General features: G+C 43.7%; 1 protein-coding gene across 4 annotated transcripts in view; it reads right to left on the bottom strand.

Annotated features, from left to right (window-relative positions):
* Positions 1 to 18,905, bottom strand: part of CCDC149 (coiled-coil domain containing 149) — a 106,745-nt gene that overhangs the window by 28,646 nt on the left and 59,194 nt on the right. For all 4 annotated transcript variants that reach the window (XM_526540.5, XM_009447440.2, XM_024356053.3 and 1 more), the window contains 5 exons: positions 18,328 to 18,435; positions 3,376 to 3,492; positions 2,448 to 2,620; positions 1,656 to 1,728; positions 166 to 250 (listed from right to left, as the gene is read on the bottom strand). In XM_526540.5, coding sequence (XP_526540.2) covers positions 166 to 250; positions 1,656 to 1,728; positions 2,448 to 2,620; positions 3,376 to 3,492; positions 18,328 to 18,435 — 556 coding nt within the window. The remainder of the gene's footprint in view (positions 1 to 165; positions 251 to 1,655; positions 1,729 to 2,447; positions 2,621 to 3,375; positions 3,493 to 18,327; positions 18,436 to 18,905) is intronic.

Here is an 18,905-nt window from a genome sequence, read left to right on the forward strand (position 1 = left end):
ACAGGCCCTCCCAGCAACTCTGATGCACGTGGAAGTCGGGGAGCCACTGTTCTATGGATCGCCTCAGTTCCCAGACCACAAAAGCAGCAGCCTGGATGGGATGTGGGCTTGCAGCTCTAGTATTTTACGCTCATGAGCGGTCTCTCCTGGAGCATGATATCCTACCTTGCTTTGCAGACAGGACTCCTGTCAGAGCACTGCTGCTGGATTTACCCTGGCCCTTCGAGTTTTTCCGTCTCTCCAGAGCATTCTAAAACAGGATTGGGAGAGAATAAAAACCCGTCAGAAAAGCCAACAATGGAAAAGTACCTAGCAGATGCCTCCTCTCATCGGCCCACAAGAACCCCTTGCAAACTCCAAGTGCTAGCCTAATATTTAGAATTCCAAGTCTACACCCAAGAGTTATAATTTTTATGGCCTGGTAAGAAGTTTGTTTGTTTTTTTTTTTAAATAAAGGTGATGCATGGCAGAATGATAGCAATTACAGTCCCCTGTATACAAAAAGCACTTAATACATGTTAAGTTAAATCAAATCTGAAACAAGAATGCAGCCTAACATGTGAAGTCACTAGTAATGAAAATTCCTTCTGAATAGACATGAGATGGTGACTAGGTTTATTTCCATGCACCAATGGTGATTTCTGGAAGGAAAGAGAGCCATGATCAATTAGTGATGTCTGCCGTGGATACCGATTAAGGAAGTACATATGTGCCACCTACATGTCATTCCTAGAACAGACTTACATTAAAATTGATATGTAGCATCTAGCCAGTGCTTGGCACATAGAACTGAATAAATGTTGTTAAATGAATGCATCCACACATTTTTAAAAATTATGTATTAATTATACAACTTTAAGAGCTATATCCTTCTTTGGCTGAATGCATATAGATAGACTGGTATAATGTGTGGCTCCCACAAAATGGAAAAGAAGAACAGCACGGAGACTTGTGAGAACAAATGCTAATGTCAAAAGCCAGGAAAATAAGGTTCTTCCAAGCATCTAGACGGCTGTAAAATTTCACCCTCAGGAAGAGAAATCAATCTACTTTCCAAGCAGAGAAACCCAGGAGATTTTTCTAATTATAACACTTACAACTAACATCTGCAGAAATAGATATTATCAAACTAATGGTGCTGGAATTAGACTAACTAACAGTGGGGAGAATTTAAACATTCTGTCCTTGCAGGGTGACGTGAACATGATGGTTTAGACTGTGCCTTCCCAATCTTTGTTTCTTCATCACTTGGAAACCATTTTCTTATGGGTGATTACGACAGAAATAGCATCTGATGAGTGAACATGTTATAGAGAAAACGGGTAAGAAACCTAATTGCAAATGGACCAAGGCTATGCAATATGCAAGTCCAGATTCTAGTGGAGAGGCTATACCAGGCGCTAACACATCCCGAGTGGGCATGCCTTGCTCAGATAACAGCCACAGAAGGAGCTCTTGCGAAAAGCTGCTTTGGTTTTGTTTGTTGTTTGGGATTTTAATTTGTACTGGTTACCCCAGTTAAAGCTCTTATTAGACTCTATCTGGGAGGGCAGGCAAGTACTAAAATATCTTTGGCACATAGAAGGGAATTAAAATAGAATGACGTTTAGATGCACAATAGTCAATCACCATCACTGTCATCATGATTTTGCTACCTTGTATTTGGCAATGTTTGATTTCAAGAGGTTGACCTCTTCATGGAGTTGCTTTAATCTCTCTTGAAGGTACCTGAAAAAGAATACATAAAACTAGGAAGTGTTTAAGGGCTAAATAAAAAACACACACTGAAGTATAAGGGGAAAAAACAAAAACCACTTGCCAGAAGAGCTATCTTTTACACATAACACCTTGCCTGCTCACCAGAGAAGAGAAACATGTGCATCTTTGTGACCTTTCCTTAAATGAATGCAATCAAGGTCAAACATGCCCAAATCACAGACACCCCACTTTAAAACAGCCCTCGCAGAGATTCCCTAAGGGATATCAACACAGTTTTCACATAATTCTCATTAAGATGATTCCACTGGGAAGAGAGGCAGGAAGAGGCGACACCAGACATAACATTAAGTTAGACACACACACACTGAAATTTGCCTCAGGGAAAAGAAACGGCTAAGGGAATTTCTCAATTTATTTTCTTATTCTTTTCTTTCTCCTTGATGGCAATAACAAGCAACTCTCATGGGTTCCTCGCCCTTCTCAACCTACCAAGGAGGGTGTAGGGAAAGAGAAGGGAGATGTGCGCACTGTGTAGGTGTGGGCTGCTTTCCTTTTTCACTTTTGCAACTAATACATGGCATTGATGTCATCATTTCGGGGGAGTGAGTTTCTTTTCACTTGTAAGGCAATTTTCTCCAAAATAAATAGGGCTGCAAATAACTCCCAGCCTGCAGGCCTGTGCAGAGCCAGCCTTCCTCCCACGCACAGGCCTGGGCCTGGCCACTTGCCTGTTCTCCATACACAGGGCGTCCACGTCAATGATGCGGTTCTCGTGCCCACTCAGGATATGGTTCAGCTCCTGGTTGAGCCTCTCCACTTTGTCCTGGTAGGAAGACCGTTCTTCTTTAACATCCTGAAGTTCGTCCACAGAAGCCTGCAGGTCGTGCTCCAGAGACTCAATCTAAAACCACAGGGAGAGCCCTTACTCAAGATGTTCCTCAGGCTCCGGCTTTATGGCCAGAGATGGAGCCTCCCACTTGGTTGACTGATTTTTAGAGAGTTTATTAACACTACCCGCATGCCCTAAAGCCACAAGTGCCACACACTGAAATACAATAACAGCTAAAAGCGAGGGATGACTTCCTGCCAGACATTCATTATATTTAAGACAGGAGAGGTGCAGCAGCTTAGAAAACCAGAACTGAACCCTCGCCAACTTCAGGATGCCCTGCAGCTGCCAGTGTCTTACAAATCCATACTTTTTCAAATCCACTCTAGACCCAGAAATCTTGTTCTGCTCTTCAGTTAGTAAGAGGAAGAAAATGAACTTTAGGCTCTCTTAGTTGTTACCTAACTAGGGCTCTGCACTTGTTGAGATTTTGCCTAAGAGGCACTGCTCAGCATTTTAGCAGAAACTTGCAAAGTAAGGCCAGTTTGTCACGTGTTGTTCTCTCCCTGTCTATCCTGGCTAGGAGGAACGTTTCTTGTTGTGTTCAGAACAATGGTACCCAATAGCAGGGAGCAGACCTGCCGGCTGGAGGCCAGAAACCCAAGAGTCAGCTTGGGACCCTAGTGCAGTGCTGAGGAAGTAAAAGCATTCAACGTGCATCCCAGGCACCCCATACTCTGAGAAATGAGGGGCACAGTCCACTCTTGTTTGTGTTGTGTCCAGCTGTGCAAATGCATCCCCCACTCTGAATAGATGTTAGTGAGAACCTGTTCCTTAGCTCGCTCTAGCTGCTGCACCAAGTCTTCACGCTCATGGGCTGCAAAGTGTCGCACGCCGATTTCTTCGTCTCCGAGCCTTTGTTTGGCAATCGTCATCCTCAAGAGCTGCATTTTCCATTGGTAGAAAAAGAAAAAGGGACAGAGAATAAACAGATCCAAATAAAAACCAAAGGACACTAAGAAACTTTTGGAAGATAAGATACTTTCAAGAAATACTGGAGAAAGCACAAAACAAAGAAATTACTTGCCAGTATCATCCATTTTTTAAAAAATTAAAAATATAGATTGTAGTGAGTGTACACATGCACACACTGTTTAAGGCCTGGGCACTCTAAGCTGGATGTCTGGTGGAGCACTGCCACTGGGAGGAAACAAACTCTGGTTCCCATTAAAATTTAGCGAAGATTCAAAAATGATAACCCAATGCTGGAAGATCTGCTGAGATGGGAACTCTCCCACACTCGTAACAATGAGGTGACATTATCAAGAGCCTTAAAAGTGTCCCTACCCAATGATCCAGTAACTCTACTTTTGAAAATCTGGGCTAAGAATAATCCCAGACTGCTAACTTTAGGAAAAAATGAAAAAATAGATTGCACTGTTATTTAAAGAGTTTAAAAAAAAAAAAAAACCCAACTAGAAACAATGTCTAACAATAGTGGAATGTTTAGCAAACTACAGTGCAACCAACCAAGTGGCTAATTTGCAGCTGTCTGAAATGAGGCTTATGTGAACTAGGTAACACCAGATAACATGTCTATGATGCCATGTTAAGTGGGGGAAAAAAGAATACTAACGTTTCTATGTAGTATGACCAAAATTATACTAAGAACTCTCTCTCTCTCTCTCTCTCTCTCACACACACACACACACACACACACACAGAAAGAGAGAGAGAGAGAGAGAGAGAGAAAATGACCAAATGCACCCAAATATTAAAAATGTGTGTATTTCGGTGATGGTGAGACTGCTGCTATCTGCTTTTTACTTTCTTTTTTTTTTTTTTTGAGACGGAGTCTCGCTCTGTCGCCCAGGCTGGAGTGCAGTGGCACGATCTTGGCTCACTGTAAGCTCCGCCTCCTGGGTTCACGCCAGCCTCCCGAGTAGCTGGGACTACAGGCGCCCACCACCACGCCCAGTTAATTTTTTGTATTTTTAGTAGAGACGGGGTTTCACCATGTTAGCCAGGATGGTCTCGATCTCCTGACCTTGTGATCCGCCTGCCTCAGCCTCCCAAAGTGCTGGGATTACAGGCATAAGCCACCATGCCCGGCCTTTACTTTCTAACTTTTAAAATATTCATTCACTGCATGAATTTCATAATATGCCTTTATTTATGTTTTAATATCCTCAGGAATAAAATTGCAGTCTTCCAAAACATAATTTTCCAAAAGATCCCTGCAGAACCCATAGCTTTCCTGGACTGCAGAGCCAAGACCCACCTGCAGCTCCAAACCTTCCAGGTGGGGCTGCAATGGAAACTGTGTGAGAGGCCCAAGAAGGCCCCAGTGGTCTCAGAGCATCCCCTACCTGCCCATCACAACTCCAAGGATTGCCACTGAAGAGTGACTTTCAAAAGTTATGGCAGCACTTTCCAGTGTTTCTTTTATGGAGGTTTTAAGTCTGATTCCACACCTCCCCGTAGGGCAGATGTGGATGGGTTTCATATATGAATGGATCCTGGGGACAGTTTTTCACTGTCACACAGATCCGACCCAGCCAGGAGTGCCCGTGGGGGACAATCTCTTCCTTGTTCCTGCATGAATCTTAAGGGATTTGTTGCCAGTCGAGAAAATGGCTTAATTTTCAGAGTCTCTGAAGGATTTATGGGCAGGTGAGAGATAGGAAGTTAATTTAAGCCAGGGGAGAATATTAACTAAATTGAAATAATAAATAACAGCAAGGAACTTTGAAAGAAATGATGACTAAAGAAAAGTAAAGTGCATTTTCAAATGACACTTACTTTGGGTCCTTATTTGAAAACTACTCAGTTGAACTCAACAAATATTTACTGTGTCCCTACCAAGAGCAAAAGCACCATTGGGACTGGGTGGACAGTGTCCCAGGCAGGTGGAACAGACCGTGCAAAGGCAGGCAGAAGATGCAGGACGCTTAGATGTGCAGATGGCTGCACTTGCTGGAATCTGGTTATAAGCGATCCTCATTATCCATGGATTCTGTATTTGTGAATCTGCCTACTTGCTGAAATTTATTTTTAACCCCAAAATCAATATTTGCAGTGCTTTCATGGTCATTGTCAGACATGCAGAGAGTGGCAAAAAATTACAGTCACCCGACACACACGTTCCCACGGAGGTCAAACAAGGCCACATTCTGCCTTCTTGTTTCAGCCCTTGGATTGTAAACAAATGTCCTTTTCATGATCTAGTGAGTGCCCCACATTTGTCACATTTTTGTGCTTTTCACTGGTGACTTTGCTGTTTCATGTGGCCCCCACGCATAGTGCCAAAGTGCTGGAAGTGCTTGCACTTAGTGTTATCAGTGCAAGAAGGCTGTGAAGTGCCTTATGGAGACAATATGTGTGTTACAGAAACTTCCTCCAGGCATGAATGACAGTGCTGTTGAACTCAGTTCAATGTTCATGAATTAACTGTATATGTCAAATAAGGTGATGTTAAACAGAGACACACATAAAACAAGGTTATGATTGATCAGTTGACAAAAATGTTGTGACCAGAGCCTTACAGGAACCTAACCCTGCATTTCTTCTAGGAGCAATGGTTCAGTATTCACTAATCCAGTTGTTGGCAGTGACTTCACAGAACAAATTTGTAGCAAAACTGGTAATTCCACTGAAAGCTGATATGCAAAAACTCTATCACATCACACAACTCTTGGCTTGGGACATCAGAACTCCAAAAGTGGATACACAGGAAGGCAAACAACAAGCCAAACAAAACAATGTCTATCAGATCTGAGGGTCTAGGAACAAGAAAACTCCTGCCTTTCAGTATGAGGCCAACAGGAGGCTGAGGTCGTGTCTTCAAAAGCAGGGTATTTTTCTTGGTCTATGAAAAGCCATACTGAGAGCCTGAACTTTAAGTTATAAAACACTGTGGTTTTCCATTCCCAATATGCTTCACTGAGCACTTAATTTAGAATTGCACAATTATGTTTGCTTAATGCCAATTAATTATTAAACATGTTTATTGAGGTCTGAGCCATATAAGAGTCATCTTTTATATACTGGATGCCTGTTAAGCTTCAATAAATATGTTAACAATCATTTGGTGTTTAATGTGCACACAATATTGGCTGTTAAATCTCAGGGCTGGACTGGTTGAAACACTTATTTTTAAAAGTGAGGCCCAAGTTGGTAATAGCTGGATCATTAGTTGTGTCTGAAGCTTAAGTGCAGTCAGCTGAGGGGGTCTAAGGACGTCATCGCAGAGGAGACGGCAGAGCCCCAGGGAGAAGGCTCTTGCCTTCCGAGCTGACAGCTGGTGTGCACTGGAGTTGGCCCACCTAGGGCCTGCATCCTGGCCCCACAGTCTGTGAGCTGTGCAACCTCAGGACTTGTCTGAACTTCTTGGAGTCTCAGTATCCTTCTCTGCAAAAACACAGCAGTAAAAGTGTAGCCTCAGAGAAGTGCTGTAGGCATGAAGTGAGAGAGTGGGGTTGAGTTAAATGAACACTGAACTCAGGGGAGTTCAAATAGTCATATATATGAGTCTGGGGATTAAAAAGAGGAGGAAAGAGAGGATGAGAGAGAAATAAACCAAAACATTGGGTGATTCTCCCAATTCCTATGCTCAATATCCCTGCTGGAGAGTGAGGGGTGACAGTGACTGATAATATATTTATGCAAAGTCACACTATTCTATTTTTACATAATACCGCTATTCCAAAGCATACATACACCATGCAAGTTTTGAACAATTTCAAAGGACCATCAGGGGGAATTCTGGCTACATACAAGTTTCTGCCTCTTACATGCTGACTTCAGAACCTAACCCTAAGTAAGAAAAGATGGGACTTCTCTTCGATACTTAGCACAGGCCCTGGAGCATATAATGTGTTTAATAAGTAAATAATAAATGTTAGGGGCTCTTGTGATTATTGTAATTATCATCATCCTCCTCCTCCATGTACGTTTCCCCACACAGAAGCCCACGAGGGAAGTCCCACCTTTCTTCTAAGCTGGAGAAAGCAGAGCTCCCGAGCCAACCTTATCTATGTAGTGCAGGCAAATGATGTTGATTTTCCACCTTGGAAAATGGCTATGAAGCAACCGCTCAGGGCACTTAATTTCCTCAAACAGGGCCATCAAAACTGCACAGCCAGCCTCCCTGTGCCAACCCACAAAGTGGATCAGTGCCTTGCACAGCACCCGCGCCGCCACCAATAGACGCATTCAGTTGCTGATTTAGATAGAAATAAATGTTTATGAATGAATTATGGGTGTGAGTCGTCAGCTTGCGGATGAGGTGCAGCTGCAGCTGGGAAGTGGCTGAGGGACATGGCTGCAAAACAAAGTGGCAAAACGGCTTCTGGGTGTCCTGCCCCCAACTCTGCCAAGGGCCTGCTCAGTCTTTCCTCCATGAAGCCTGCCCAGGCCTCCCAAGTCAGAATGACTTGCTCCTTCCTTGATCTCTTCTTAGCCTTCGTCTCTCACAGTCCTCAACATTCTCTACCTCATCCTATTTTCATTTACCTGAATCTGTTTTACCCAACAGTGAGAGGCAGCCAGGTGCAGGAGCAGCTATTTTCCGGGTGTCATCTCCGTTCAGATCCAGCTTCTGCTAATCCTAGCTATGTGCCCTTGGCAAGCTTCTAACCCTGGTGGGCTACATGTGACTTGTTTAAAAAAAAATGGATAAAATCTATATTGCAGACAGGACAGCCATGTATGGCTGCCCAGGCTGTGCACTGCACAATTCCATCTGTGGAGATAACTTTACCACAATAGGAAGATACAATGCAATGATCACTGTCCACGTAACTTCATGAGCTTTCAAAGTGCAATCCCCAGTTACAGTTGGTATAGTTACAATTCTTACACAGTAGCTGTCAATTTGCCAGAGCTATCGAGAGGGTCAGATGAAAGAATCATTCACAGGAAGTGGAAGCTAGCCCTTTCTTGCCCCCAGTCCCCGTGTACTGCTGCAGATAGCACACCTGGGGAGAGGTCAGCACCAAAAGGCATTTATTAAACATTCATCTGGAGTGGCGCTGTGCTGGGCAACTCAAAAACAAGACCCTGCCTATTATTTCTTTACTTTTCCTGTTAGTTTCCTCCACATCCTCTCCAAATGCCCCCTGACCTTTTGCAAATACCTTCAAAAAAACTGGACATGAGAGATTAAAAAGGGTCCAAGTGGGCCACCTATTGTGTACACCAGAGTCCAAATTCCTAGATTTATATGACATTCCAGTTTTAGTTTCAAACAAAATAATTTGTCACTTAAAACAAAGCAAATCAAAACAGTAGTTTTCATCCTCCTACCCTGGAGATCAACACGCACACACTCAATAGTGTGTATACGGATGTCTCCCAGTTAACAAGCTCCCAATGTAGTCCAAGCGAGCAGTGTGCTAGCAGCTTTCCTTAGACCACTGACAGATACCCCCAAGTGGCTCTTCACAGCACTGAGATCCGCATAGAGCCTCTACTAGGGCTGAAGAGGCACAATATGACCTGCTCCCACCTGCCTCCTGACCCCATTTCTAACCATCCCCCTATGTCTGTGCTCCAGCCATGCCGGCTTCCCTCCCTTGTCCGAAACATGCCACTCTCATGTCTGTCCCTGGGCCTTCGCACTTCCTCTGCCTTTGGAAGAGCCCACTCACAGGTCTGTCCAGAACCCGCTTCTTTTGTCTCATTCCAGGTCAGATCAAATCTCCCCTCTCTGAGAAGCCTTCTCTGCACATTATCACTAGAGGCATTCATCCCCAAGCCACTCTCAATCCACACTGCCCTGCCTCTCTGTCTTCATCATACTTACCAGAAATAATCGCGTTCATCTGCTTGTGTCTACCCAACTTCAGCTCCATCATGGCATGAACCTTGCTTGTCATATGCACTGAAACACCTTGTCCTCCACAACCGTGTCTGGCTAACCATAGCCGGTCCTCAAATGCTTCTTAGATCTATTAAATAGGAAGCCCTCATTCTGTGCTCCCCACAACTCTCAGAGGCAGACATTGTCATCTCCTCTTTACAGTGGCGAGAACCCCCTGAGAGGTTGGCACATGGCTCTGAGGCCAGTGTTAACTGGCCAAAAGCTTCAGGTTGAGGGCACTGTGGCCCACTGGGAACCATATACAAATCAATGGGCCGGGCCAGGCGTGGTGGCTGACGCCTGTAATCCCAGCACTTTGGGAGGCTGAGACAGGTGGATCACTTGAGGTCAGGAGTTCGAGGACAGCCTGGCCAACATGGTGAAACTCCGTCTCAACTAAAAATACAAAAACTAACTGGGCATGGTGGTGCGCACCTGTAGTCCCAGCTACTCAGGAGGCTGAGGCAGTTGAATTGCTTGAACCCGGGAGGCGGAGGTTGCAGTGAGCCGAGATCACATACTGCACTCCAGCCTGGGTGACAGAGCGAGACTCCATCTCAAAATAAAATAAAATAAAATAAAATAAAAATAAAAATCAGTGGGCCACAGTGCCCTGGGCCCAAAGCTTTTGGCCAGGTAACACTTAGCACTAATGTGCCATGCCATGCACTATCCTAGGTGCTGATCCCCATTCACCCATTTAAGTACACCAAGCACCCTTGGCAGGTATTGTTGCTATCCTTATTTGTGCATGAGAAGCTGAGACATAGAGAGGTGGAGGAACTCGCCTATGTCACAAATCTTATAAATGGCAGTCAGGAATTGAGCCCTGGCAGTTCAGGGCTCTGAAGTCTATGCTGCGCTGCCTCTCTTCACAACCGTGGCAACAATACCTGCACAGCAGCTCCCCTGGAGCATGTGCTCTATGTCAAGTGCTTTATAGAACTTTCTTTATTTAATCCTCACAAAAGGCAAACGGCATGCCTTCCCGCACCAAGCCCCTGACACCCTAAGCTCACTCCCCTCACAGGGTCTTTGGACTTCACACCCCATGTCCCTATATCTGACCCTTCCCACCACACTTCCTTCAGGGCTCTGTGTCACGCACATGCGCGGAGGGCCTTCCCTGACCACCTGATACAAACAGCATCCCTGCCCCACCTGGGCTGCACTCTCTAGCCCCTTATCCTGCTTTAGTTTTTTACTTAGCACGTATCACCTCCTGACATATTATACCGCAGTTCATCAAATATAAGACTCCATCAACTTTAAGAGCCACCACTGTGCACCTCTAAAAAGAATAAAAAGTGCCAGTCGTAACTACACAATACCGACTGTATCAGAGATGTCCAAATGTGAAAAACTGTGCATCTTGGAATCTGTGAAATATGATTTATTTGCTTACTGTCCATCTGCCCCCACTAGAACAAAACCCCCATGGGAGCAGGGACTCATTGATATGGTTTGCTGTTAGCCCTAGACCAGTCTGTCCTCAACAAATACATGTTGAAATGAATTGCACCGAACCAGCCTCCATGAAGCAAGTACTACTGCTATCCCCATTGTGCAGATGAGAACAACTAAGGCACGAAGAAGTCAAGCAATTGTCCCAAGATCACACAGCTAAGAAGCCCCTGAATCATTGTCAGATAGTTCAGCACATGTTGCTCCCAGAGCCAAAATCTTTAGTGTGCCATCAAGCAGTTTTAAAGAAGCTCTGATTTATTTTCATTTTAGTGTGTAATTTGGATATGGTGTATGATAAAATAAGTCTTGGGCAGAGATATCTTTCAGAATCAGTTCTCCACTAGGAAGTGTAATTATGTCCACAGTCTATGGGATGAATATCTGAAAACCATGCTGTTTTGGTCACGTGGTCTACCCAGACTATGAGCTCATGTAAGCCATGACAGGCTCAAATAAGTTATCTGAAGACCAAGTGTATCCAATTCACTTACGAATAAAACATTAGAGACTGCTGAACTAGACTGGCCGCTTGCTGGACTCGCTGAGCATTGCCTATAGTTCATAATCAAGATCCCAGGTAGAGCAAGACATGATAGGGCAGGGAGGTGGGGTGCGGTGAAGGGCCCTTCTCACTCATTGTAATTCCTCATAATTAATTTCTATAGTGCCCCAAGGTGAGAGCTTTTCATTAGAGTGCCATCTTCACTTCAGTTTCTTGCAGGCTAGGACATCTCTCTGCTCCCTTTGAAGCATAAAGTGAAACAGCTTCCGAAGAGCTCTCTGATCACTCATCCTGGACCATGACAAACATCCACAGCTGAGCACTCCTTTTTAACGAAGTGTACTTTAATTAGTCACTTGCACACTCATTGGTCTGTCTTTATTGGCTTGTAGCTGTATCTTAATTGGTTTGCTCACCAAATTCATCCAAAAGTCCCACGTCAATAGAGGTATGTTCACAGAAGGTCTCTATCATTTCACGGCACCAATGACAGATAAAACAGAGGTACCTAAAGACCTTCAGCTGGTATAACATAAAGCTCATTATTAAGGGCAAAACCCTGTGTTTATGCAATATCACAACAGCTAAATTTAAATTTGCCAGCAGGGGCCCAGGAAGTGTAAATGTGTGACATTGGTAGGAGCATTTGCCTACCGCAAACTTCCTTGCTTTTGAATACATCACACTGTATTATTGGTCCTCTGCATGAAAGTACCATAATCTTTAAAGTAAACAGACAAGAAGACCAACTGCCATCTGTCCCAGTGGGAACATGAATTGCCGCTTCTGGCACATCCTATTAGGTGCTTATTCCACAAGGAGCACACAAAATGCAAGAAAGTTCCCAGGAGCTTGGCACCAAAGCAATAACGCTTGATGCTGGCGAAGTCGAGGCTGGTGATTAGGAGGGCTGACTTTTGGGGATCCATCTGCCACATGCCAGGTGTCTCACCAGGATCATTGTCTCTACTTGGGGGCACATATCTAGTTCACTGGAAATAGCTGATCAATAGAGAGGAAGATCTTAAGATTTCTGGTGGAATTCTTGCACAAGTGGATTCTAAGTCAATATGGGCGCATGCTATGCTAAAGACAACAGCAACACTTACCCTCTGTTAAGTGCTTGCTAGGTGTTATGCACCATGCAACACCCTTTACAAACGATATTGCATGCAAGTCCATCCCTAAATCATTAAATCTCATTGTCCTGTTCTCTTTTCTTCTCAGACTAAGCATTGTCTGATGAAATTACTTACGTATTTTATTTTCTTATTATCTACTCCCCAACTAGAATATCAGTACCACGGGAGCTAGTACCCTGTCTTTCTTATTCTTTGATGTGTCCTCAGCTGCTTTGATGTGTCCTCAGCTGCTAGAATGTTAATTAGCATGTAGGAAGTCCCCAATTATGTGGGGAATAAATGACGTGGTGAATAAATGATTAAACAATTCGATGAGAGGCATTATTATTGCCACTTTACAGATGAGGAAACTGAGGCCTGGAGAGAAAACTGACTTGCTGAAGGCCACAGACAATAACTGGCAGAACGAGAACATAAACCTGGGTCTGACAATCTTAAAAGGTGGACCTCTTGGGCTGCACTACACTGCTCCACTTCACAGAGACAGGCTGGAGCTATCTTTTCCTAGAGTCCAAATATTTCCAAGTTCAGTGACTTCACTTTGGTAACCTGACATTTGTCATGGTACCAGTATTTATCACACAGACATTGGCAAAATGTTACAAGTCAGGCTTCTTTCAGAGAGCTGGTTCCGGAGCACACCTCAGGGTACGGTAGTCCCCCTAATCCTTGGTATCAGTTACCTGCAGTCAACCGTGGTCTGGAAATATTAAATGGAAAATCCCAGAAATAAAAAATTCATAAGATTTATATCGTATGCCATTCTGAGTAGCATGATGAAATCTCGTGTCCCAGTCTGTCCCACCTGGCCCCGCTGGAGAGATACAAATCCTTCCTTTGTCCAGGGTCCATGCTGTCTACGCTACCCACCCCTTAGTCACTGAGTAGCCATTTCAGGTATCAGGTCAACTGTCACAGTATTGCAGTGCTTGTGTTTAAGGAACCCTTATTTTACTTAATAATGCCCCGGCCAGGCACGGTGCTAACACCTGTAATCCCAGCACTTTGGGAGGCCGAGGTGGGTGGATCATGAGGTCAAGAGATCGAGACCATCCTGGCTAACATGGTGAATCTCTGTCTCTACTAAAACCACAAAAATTAGCTGGGCGTGGTGGCGCGTGCCTGTAGTCCCAGCTACTCAGGAAGCTGAGGCAGGAGAATTGCTTGAACCCGGGAGGCGGAGGTTGCAGTGAGCTGAGATTGCACCACTGTGCTCCAGCCTGGTGACAGAGTGAGACTCCATCTCAAATAAATAAATAAATTAATTAATTAATTAAAATAAAAAATAATGACCCCAAACACAGATTGCACCACTGCAGCCTGGCAACAGAGCGAGACTCCATCTCAAAAAAATAAACAAATAAATTCAATAAATAATGACCCCAAACACAAGAGCAGTGATGCTGGCAACTTGGACATGCCAAAGAGAAGCCACATACTGCTTCTTCTAAGTGAAAAGGTGAAAGTTCTCGACTTAAGGAAAAAAAAAATCATATGCTGAGGTTGCTAAGATCTGCAATAAGAACCAATCTTCTATCCATGAAATTGTCAAGAAGGAAAGAGAAATCTGTGCTAGTTTTGCTGCTGCACCTCAAACGACAAAAGCTACAGCCACAGTGCATAAGTGCTCAGTGAAGATGGAAAAGGCATTACATTCGTAGGTAGAAGACATGAAGAGAAATGGGCTCTGATTGATGGCAACCGAGAGCTGCACTAACCCAGGTTTCAGGCATCCACTGGGGGTCTTGGGAAGTATCCCCCAGATAAGGAAGGACTGCTGTCTTTGTGATTCCAATGTCCTCTGCTAGTTCTGCTGTTTGACCTACTAATCCTTAAATTCTCCGAGACCCCTTTTTTCCTCCTGATCCCCTTTCCCTGAATCCACTCTTTTCTTAACGCCCAGAAGAGGAAGCAGGCCAACCTCTGCGGCAGGCCAAGGGAGCTGCCACTGTCTCTGGCCCCAGCACTGCCTGAGTCTTTCCTCATTCCTTATAGACTGACACTCTGAGAGCCCTGGGCAATATGCAAAGCTTTTCGAGGGTAATGCGTGGCTTTGTGAGCCCTCCTTTTCCCAGAGGGCTCCTCTAACTTTGTTAATCTTTAAGAACTGTAATTTTTAAGGAAGGGGATGGTATCCAGTAGGTTTTCCTTTTCACATCTCTCATCTGGTTTGGCTTGGAAGTTTGTGTTAGTTTGGGAGCCTAAGGAATTCCTGCGCACTGGACAGAGATAGCAGGAGGTAATCAATCACACAGGCCCCCCATCACAGGACGTCCATGTTGGCACAAGAACGCTGCCCCCTGCCCCATGTGAGAGCTAAGCTGCTTGGAAGCCAGGGTGGCAACAAATCTTTCAGGAGGCTATTTGGAAATGCTTTATGGCCCATAGGGTTACAAGGCTCTAGCTGAACAAATGGAAAAATTAGTCTACCCTAAAATATCCAAGGCAAGTAATTTCCTATCACCTTGTTTTTCAAACGTACTTAACATCTAGAATCTGGGCTTCCCAAAATATAGATAAGGGTCATCAGTTAAAATGGCAACTCAGAGATAAAAATCTTCCACTTTAACAGTCACTCATAAAATGACGCCATCAGCCCTGCTGTTTGGCCTCAGAGTTAGGCGTCCAAAAACAGCAATTATTAAGTATTCTTGAATTTAACAGACTTGAACCAGTCAAGGAGCAGGACACTTATCCCTTGTCCCCCAAGGCTCAGCAACTGACCCTCTGCTCTCTCCACAGAAGCTTCTCAAATACATGTATCTGGGGTTAGTCCCCCCTCTGTTGGGACAGTTTGCTTTTCCGGTTCCTTTCTCCAAATTTCTAAACTACTTCTTACTCCACAAAATACTGATGACAACCAGATGGTAGTTGGTCTGTTTATTTCTTGCATACTTTTTTTTTCTTTTTCTCTTCCTCTTCCTTGAATCATTTTGCTCTTCTTTTTGTTCCCTTTATTCATTCATTTCATTCATTCATTTATTCCATTCCATTCCTTCAATAGAGATTATATAATACCTACCTATCAAGAACTAAGAATGCTAATTTATAGGATACAGATGGAAATTCGGCCCTCAAAGAGCTTCCCCTTGGGGCTGTCGGTGCCACACAAGTGAGAAGCAGAGGGGCAGAGCAGGACATTGCAGGTTGCACGGGACTGACACCTAAGAGCTGGAGAAGGCTGCATTTGACTTATGACCTGGGAGAGGAGCAGAAGCTTGTAGGGGAAGTAAAGGGGAAGAGTATTCCAGATTGAGCAAACAGCAGGCACAAAGGTCCTGTGGCCACAGGCAGTGTAGCACAGCAAAGGGGCTGAAATTAGTGCTCCAGGGCTCAAGTAAGGGGTGACCAGGAGCAAGGATGTGGCTGCAGAAATCAGTAGGGGTCAGATCATGGGGGCCTAGTACACCATGATTATGGAGGCCTAGGCACCAGGAGGTAGAACTGAATGCAGAAAGTGATGGAAGAGTTGGAGTAGAAAGTGCCATAATTAATTCAAAAAAAATTGAAGGTTTAACTCATTCTCTACCACACAGTCACAGTTACCTGGGAACGGGGGCTTCTGAGGTTCTCAAGAAAGCCTGGTGCCATTATGGAATGAGTAATCTGGCCTCCGGTGGGGGTTGGGGGAAGGATGATCATGACTCACATGAGCCTGAAAATAAACCAGCCCTGTAACTTTAGAGGCAAATGAGAATAAATGGAATCTCTGGGGCTTACTGCAGTTAGACTTTTTTTTTTTAGGGAGAGAGGCCAGATACTGAAATGGGGAGGTTTGCTGAACAATAGAACATCTTCCCCTGCCCCTTTTGGCAGGCAAATTTCTTTACAGGCCATGAATAGTAGTCACTAAATTCTAAACCTAAGGTGAGAAGACAAAGTTTGATAAATGTGCCCAGGTACTGGAATAAAGACTCAGAGAGCATGCAGATCAGAAAGTTCAGACTGTGACCACCTGTGCTCAGTGTTACACACATAAACATGCTCTCTCACACACACTAACACACTCACACACATGCCCTCCCTTTCTTTTCTTTCTTTTTGAAAGAGATGGGGTCTCATTCTGTCATCCATGCTAGAGTGCATTGGCATGATCATGGTTCTCTGTAGCCTCAACCTTCTGGGCTCAAACAATCCTCCGGCCTCAGCCTCCTGAGTAGCTGGGACTACAAGCGCGTGCCACCACGCCTGGCTGCTCTCTCTTTGTTTCCATGAACTGTCAGTTGCAAACGTCAATTCCTAAAATTCTCATACCTAAAAGGCAAAAGAACTGAAAGTGACCAAAAGATGAGACAGGAGCATATTTGGGAAAGTTGAGGGGAGGAGCAGCTCAGGAAAAAAAAAGAAATAAAATAGAAAAAAATATGTTATCAGTCAGTCAAGAAGAGTCACAGATCCAAAAGTCACATCTTAAATATGTTTCAGTATTTCATGGGTTTATAAACTCCTCTAGTATTTTCATGGGCTTAAAGAAAACTGTTGCATACATTTTGTTTTATTCTCTAGAAAATCTTGCCCTGCTGCTATCACTTGAGGAAGTAAGAAGGTCTGTCCTTTAATTATTGACCAAACACCTAGGTTACGGAGCTTAAATCCTTTTAATGATGAATAAAACCACATGAGGGGCCGGATTAGCTTGTCCAGTGTTAATCAGAGCCTTTCCTGGACATTCTTTCCCACCTTCTATTTCATGACTAGGAACAGTAAAGCCTAAGTTTTCAAATTTATGTTAAATCCAAGAGGTTAAAAAAAATTTAAGGCCAGTTAAGTGGAGAAGAAGCTGTGTAAGGAAGGCTTACTAGATGTTTATATGCCCTCAAGTCAGGACTCTCAAGCCAGCAGTATGCAGCATCCTCTCTGAAGTCTTATTATGGAAGAGCTCTCTGGATGACCCAGGCAATTCTATGCATATTTTAAAGAGTGAGCATTTTTCAAAATGGCTCCTTCTAATAACCAACAACTCCCAGCAATGATGAAAGTCACCATCATTTGTCAAGCAATTTGGTAACATCTAAAAACATTTCCCCAAGAACTGCTCCCCTCCAACACACCACACACACACACACTATAGTCTTCTTGAGTCCACTTTCAAAGCCTTCTCTGTTGCAAAAGCCACCTCTGGCAAGGAGTTGGAAATGAATCAATCTTGGCAAAACAGGAAATGATTTGGGAGGACAGAATTAAACTTGGGTAGTTTTTCTTTCCTTTCTCAGTTGTACTTTTGTTCATAGCTTCAGCTGGGAGAGAGAGTGCACACATTTAGTTGGGAGTTTATGAGTTCATATTTTATAATTAACGTTGCCAACAGGGGAGTTTGATTAATACCAAGCAGTGGATTTTGAGCAATGTTCCATACAAATTGCCAAATTTAGCAATAAAATAAATTGGTTATGAGAACATAATTAGTAGGATGACTACTTAAAATTCAAAACCGAATGTGAATAATTCCAAATCATCTGAGCCACAAATCCATTATTTGTATATAAGGGCGAAAGTATAACATTTGGGTTTTATTTTGCCCTCAACCACAGTGTTATTCACCACTAAGCTGAACATAATGAAACTTCCACAATGGGTTGTGGCAATATTTTAGAGCCACTGAGAAACACACATATACATGCATGCACACACACAAAGGGAATGTAAAAAGGTAAGATACGCTAAACTGCGAATTTTCATTATAAATTTAAAAATCTATTACAAACTTTTCAACAAATGCTGCATTACATTTTTCCGATGTGCAATATATAAACCTCGAACGCACAATTTTGCAGCAGAGCTTTTTCCCTGTAAATACTCACGGTACCTTGTTGTCGCCCTGGACTTCTCCAAGCCTTTGCTGAAGTTCTTTAATTTCTTCTCCCAGATGTTTATTTCGGTCCTGAGAATCTCTCAATAGTTGTGCAAGATTAGCCTAGAAATATCAACACATTATGAAATACAATCAGAAATGGAGGAGTGGATAAATGCAGGGCCTCATTGGGCTTGTGGATGCTGGTGTCTAACCCCAGCTGAACCACACAAAGCCCGTTATAGTAAACACATATATGAATGCAGCCAGTGTGTGAATCACACCACTACAATGGCATGCAGGAAAATGAAGTTGGCCATGAACCTCAATTTGGAGATATTCTGTGTTTACAGAATGGCTCACAGAGGGTACTTGAACAAGCAATGAAAGAGTCAGTCTTATTTGCCTTAAAAAAAAAATTGTGAGGCTGAGGCAGGAGAATTGCTTGAGCCCGGGAGGCGGAGGTTGCAGTAAGCTGAGATTGTGCCACTGCACTCCAGCCTGGGTGACAGAGCAAGACTCCATTTCAAAAAAAAAGAGAGAGAGAGAGAATTTATCACTAAAAATCTGGAAAAAGGACATAGAGTTCAATT

Source organism: Pan troglodytes, chromosome 3, assembly GCF_028858775.2.
Source record: "Pan troglodytes isolate AG18354 chromosome 3, NHGRI_mPanTro3-v2.0_pri, whole genome shotgun sequence".
Taxonomy (NCBI): Eukaryota; Metazoa; Chordata; class Mammalia; order Primates; family Hominidae; genus Pan; species Pan troglodytes.